Source organism: Bidens hawaiensis, unplaced genomic scaffold (assembly GCF_021521415.1).
Source record: "Bidens hawaiensis isolate Kalapana, Puna unplaced genomic scaffold, B.hawaiensis_p1.1 tig00045385_1, whole genome shotgun sequence".
In the NCBI taxonomy this organism is placed as follows: Eukaryota; Viridiplantae; Streptophyta; class Magnoliopsida; order Asterales; family Asteraceae; genus Bidens; species Bidens hawaiensis.
The window spans coordinates 77066-82771 of record NW_027498070.1 but is presented as its reverse complement, the minus strand read 5'-3'; the positions used below and the strand labels follow the sequence as shown (position 1 = coordinate 82771).

At 43.4% G+C, this 5706-nt stretch overlaps 1 protein-coding gene across 1 annotated transcript; it reads right to left on the bottom strand.

Moving 5' to 3' along the window:
* Positions 1–3636: 3636 nt before the first annotated feature.
* Positions 3637–4950, bottom strand: LOC143595610 (uncharacterized). Its single transcript, XM_077074582.1, has one exon. It carries the CDS (start codon positions 4948–4950, stop codon positions 3637–3639), a length of 1314 nt encoding a protein of 437 aa, XP_076930697.1.
* Between the last annotated feature and the right edge of the window lie 756 nt (positions 4951–5706).

Here is a 5706-nt window from a genome sequence, read left to right as displayed (position 1 = left end):
TCTGTTGACTGAAGTGTTGGCTGAACTTGTGCTGAAAGTCCGCCCAATCAATAGATGTGGTGGACTGGTAAACGATCGAACCATGCCCTGGCCGCTCCAACCAGCGTCATCTGGAACATATAACACCACGTGGGTTCCGTCCAGCTGCTGACGGTTGCCCCCGCTATGAATCTGTTCAAGTGATCATCAGGGTCGGACATACCATCATAAGTGCCGATGTTGGACATCTGTTTGGCACTTTTCGGGGCGATTGCTTCCGCAATGTCCCTTGCAAATTTGGACTTTCCCGCATTTGCGGCAGTTGGTCTAAAGGTTTTGGAGAAGTCACGTGGGTTTCCTCCCGTGTTCCTTGGTTTGAAGGTTTCTCCAAAATTCCTTCTTGGTTGGGAGTCCGTTTCCTTACGCTTCCCTTTCGCCCTGTGGCGAGGGTTTGCGTCAGTGTCGGATTCCTCCCGATCATCGTCCGAGTACTCGCACTCACTGTTCATGTTGAGCTGTTGTCGAGTACTTCCGAATTTGTCAGCCTGTTGGAGTGAACGCAAACGTTCATCCAACTCCGCTTGGAACTCTTTCTGACGTGCTTCGGCCCACGCCTTAACTTGATCGAGTGTTTGGCGAGGGGGCCTCGCCTGTTTATCCAACTGGGCATCAGTGAACCCCTGTGAAATATTGTTCACTGCACTTGCCCCGGCTTGGGTAACCGGGGTAGTGTTCGTAAAATTTGTATAACCGCCGGTGTTCCTCCCAGTGGCTGGGGTTGTGGTTACCGGGGTTTCCTGGTCACTTCCTGGCCTTGGGACCGGAGTAATGTTAACCATTTCTTCAGAAATTTTGAAAAAACTGAGAATTAGTTCTAGCTTTTATGCACGGATGGCGCCAATGAAGAAACACTAATCAACCCCGGGTAGATTACGGATAATCTGGGGGTTAAGTAATGTTTCCCACGAGGGTTAGGTCCGGCAAAGAAAGATGTTCTTCAGATGACCTGCAAAACAGACACCATGAGCTCGTCACTGAGAAGGGGGGGTTCCTCCTTGTGACCACCCTCCGGCGTGAGAATCAGACTAGATTGCTCTGAATATAAGTGTATATTGAGAGAAATATCTAGTGAAGGTAAAATACCAGATAATGATACCGTTCCAAGGTGTTGGAGTATTTATAGCCGAATGTAGGTTTCCAAGCAGGTACAGCCAGCTGTATAATATTCATGTTCTACCAACTACGGGCTACGCATGTGCCATGCTGGTTGGTGGGTAGGCAGCGGCTGATAGTGACCAGGCGGGCTGTGTACTATTCCTTTTCCACCAACTGCAGGCTATGTGCGTGCCACGACAAGGGTTGGTGAGTAGGCAGCGGCTAATAGTGACAAACAGTACTAGAGCATGCTCCTCGTACTGTTTGTCGGTGAGCTGTCACTCTGTGATTGGTTCATGGGCTGCTTTGGTCAGATCTTGTCTATTTTGTCCATACATTGGCAGGTATAGTACAAAAGATCTTCTAGAAGCATACGGACTGGCTCATTTGGGCGGGAGTATTCCCGCCTTGCTCATTCCTTCAAGTGACACTGAATTATTGAGTGCCTTGTGCGTGTAGCCTTGCTATTAGTGCGGGTAGCCTTCCCTGATGGCTTGTATCCGCAACTGCGGGGACAGGCGGGGTACTTCACCATTGGGAGGCTTTTCCTGTAGGAACAGCTGGCGTACTGCGCGTAAGGTCTTCATCTCTGAGCATGGTGGGTCCTGCGGCACCAGTTGGTCTTTGCGTAGACGTCCCTTTTCAAGGTGAGTCTTGCGGGTCCAACTGGGCTCTTCTGGGACCTACCTCTTCACAACCCCTCGTCATTACCCATGAAAATCAATTCGTCAACATAAATGTTTACAAGGAGCCTCTTACCATTCTGACCTTCTTTAGTAAATAAGGTGTGCTCAAACTTGCTTTTCTTGAACCCTTCATTCAAGAAATAATTTTCGATACGAATGAACCAAGCTCGGGGAGCTTGGAGCTTGCTTCAGCCCATAAAGGGCTTTATTGAGTTTATACACCTTGTGTTCATTATGCTTAACCACATATCCTTGTGGCTGCTGAACGTACACTTCCTCTTGCAACACGCCATGCAAAAACGCAGATTTCACGTCCAATTGGTGAACATCCCAACCACGTTGAGCTGTGATGGCTATCATCATCCTTATGGTATCCATTCGGGCGCCCGGTGCGTAAACTTCGGAATAATCGACCCCATATTGCTGCCCGTATCCTCGAGCGACAAGCCGCGCTTTATACTTCTCCACCTCTCCTTTTTCATTCAATTTCGTTTTGAACAACCACTTTACCTCTATACATTTCACTTCCTTTGGCAGTTCCACCAAGCTCCACGTTCCATTTTTCTCTATGGACTCCATTTCCACGTCCATAGCCTTCCTCCACTTTTCATCTTTTACCGCGTCTTCAAAACGAATCGGATCTTGATCTTGCACAACATAATTTAACTCATCTTCAGCATCGATTTGCAAGTCATCTCCAGTAACATAGTCTTGTAAATAAGTAGGAGCTCTTCTCACACGACCCTCCCTAGTTCTTGCAGTACTAGGGCCCGGGTCAACAACCCGGTTATCATTACTAACGGCTTCATCTTCTGTTACATTGCCTTCATCATCATTCACTTGTGTTTCATCTCCAGCCTCTTCATTATAGTTTCCCCATGTTAACGGTTCATCCTCCTTTTCTTCACCTTTAACCGAACACCAATCCCATGATTTGTCTTCTTCAAAAACTACATCTATACTAATAATTACCTTCATGGTTTGTGGATCAATCAACCGATATGCTTTGGATTCCTCGCTTACACCAGTCAACACATAAACTTGACTTCGATCATCGAGCTTCTTCCTTTTCTCTTTTGGAACATGAACATGAGATAAAGAGCCCCAAACCCTGAAATGATCAACTGTTGGTTTTGATCCACTCCATGCTTCTTCGGGTGTCATTGTAGAGTTAGCCTTACACGGGATCCTATTCAACACATAAAAACACCAAACAGCCGCATCTGCCCAGAACACTTTAGGCATGTTCTTTGAGGAAAGAAGAGAAAGAATCATTCCAATTACGGTTTGATTCTTGCGCTCGGCTACACCATTTTGTTGCGGTGTGAACCGGGTTGTTAACTGCCTCTTAATACCGTTTTCTTTACAAAATTCGACAAACTCATTCTACAAGTACTCTCCTCCCCTATCGGATCGTAAACACTTAATCATTTTCCCACTTTCATTTTCAACCTTGTTCTTAAACTCTTTACATTTCTCAAAGGTTTGAGACTTTTCGGATAAGATATAAACCCATCCCTTTCTACTATAATCGTCAATGAAACTTAAGAAATATTGCTTACCCATGTTGGATTGGGGGGAGATCGGCCCACAAATGTCGGAGTGGATTAATTGGAGAACATCGTCTGCTCGCCATTTTGCCTTCTTTGGGATAGCTTCACGGGTCTGTTTTCCTATTAAACGATGAAGAAACGTTCATTCATCGTTTCTTCATCGTTTCTTCTAAGAAAGACTTCTAGAATTGGCAGGTCATGAACCATGTCTTTCTTCATCGTTTCTTCTAAGTAAGTCTTGCTTATGTGTCCCAACCGTTCATTCACAACCTTTCTTCACCTTCGTCTCTAGTGTAGTTACACCCCTCCGAACAAGGTGTATCGACAACATTAGCATCTTCATTTAAAGGGTACAGCCGATTACTACTCATAATGCTTTGAAATAGCATACCTCTCTCTTGGTGATAGACCTTGCACAAGTTTGACTGGAACATAAAAGACAACCCATTTAATTGAAGTTGTCCTATGCTCAGCAAGCAATTCTTCAAATCAGGTATGTAGTACACATCTGTGACTACAAATTTTGTTCCATTCAACCTAAGCTTCACATTCCCTTTGCCCTTAACATTCATTCTTGTGTTGTTACCCAGTTTCACAGTAGTGTTAAAAGACTGATCGAAGGTAACGAACTGATCTTTAATACCGCACATGTGGTTCGAGCACCCTGAGTCAAGGAACCAGAGGCAATTCTTGGCGTCATCTCTGTCTCGGGCCATAAAAACGTGCTCTTCCACACTAGCCATTAGCATGACTTCTTCATTCTCATCAAACCCGGCGAAATTTGCTTCCTTCGATTGGTCACACTCATAAGCAAAGTGACCCAACCGATGGCACTTATAACATTCAATAGTCTCCTTGTTAAACGAGGAACGACCTCGTCCACGACCCCTTCCTCTCGGACTCCTGCGACCTCTTTCACGGCCACGACCACCCGATCCTTCTTCCATTTTCAAGGTTTGTTCGTCTTCTTTCTCTCCTCTTTTAAACTTATGTTCGTGAACAACCAAAGAAATTTGAAGTTGATCAACTGTCATAGCTTCAATATCATTTGATTCTTCTATTGAAACTACGACATATACGTATTTCTCAGTAAGAGTTCTGAGAATCTTCTCCACAATCTTCCCATCGGGCATGACTTCCCCATTACTTCTCATCTGGTTCGAAACGGTCAAGACCCTACCGAAGTATTTCGGTATCGTTTCACTGTTTTTCATCTCCAATATCTCGAAGTCACGTCTCAACTTCTGAAGCATAGATTTCTTGACACGATCGTTTCCAGCGAACCTCCTTTTCATCGATTCCCACACGGCCTTCGAGGTCGATCTATCCAAGATCTGCTCAAAGGTAACCCTGTCAATAGCTTGGTACAGGTAATGTTTCACCTGCAAGTCCTTCGCCCTCAGATCTTCTACTCTCTTTCTTTGTGCCTCTGATTGAGCGATTCCAACAGCCGGCTCAATGATTCCCGGATCAATGAGACCGCACAGCTGCTTTGCACGTAGCAAATTTTCCATCATTTTGCTCCAATGCTCATAACGGCCTTCGAATATGGGAACTTTCAGTTTCTCGGTACTCATCTTGATTGAAATGAAAGTGATAGAGAAGTGATAATTTGCTCTAATACCACTTATTGTGAGGTAATCATAGAGAATGAAAACTTGAAAATTCATTAAGATGCATAAGTCTTTAAATACACAAAGGAAAATAACCAACTTGCTAGTAAAAAGGAAAAGCTAACGTAAACAAAAATAACTAAAAGCAATAGACTTGGTGACTTGATCAACCCACGTGACAACTCACTTCCACCTTATTAGCAAAACTCCAAACTGATCCAACAGTCACATGCACACCATGCAACTCACAAACTTAGTCCTTCAGATAAAAATCTTCTATAAAAAGATAAAGCCAAAATTTAAACGTATTAGTTCAAGTCATGTTTCAATATACAAAAGGTGAACTTCCAAAAGTAGCAAAAAAATCTTGTAGATTGGACTATACTAGAAAAGGATTCGCAAAACTAAACAAAATTAGGCACAATGTTCACACACAACAACTAATGCAAAGTGGATTGGACTTGTGGTCTAATATAAAAGACCAGCTAACTATTGAATCTTAACCACATGTAATAGCTACTACGGTTAAGTAAGGCCGTCTTTATATGGAATTATTGAAAACTACTATTTTATTAATTAATTTTAGTGAACAAACGATATCTAGCGTTCTTTGAAAAGTTGTAAAAACAATTGCCTAAACGAATTACCTTTTAGTTTTAAAATAGTTGTAAAGAAAAGAAATCATTCCATGTTCATGTTTAGCAACTAACCATTTCAACT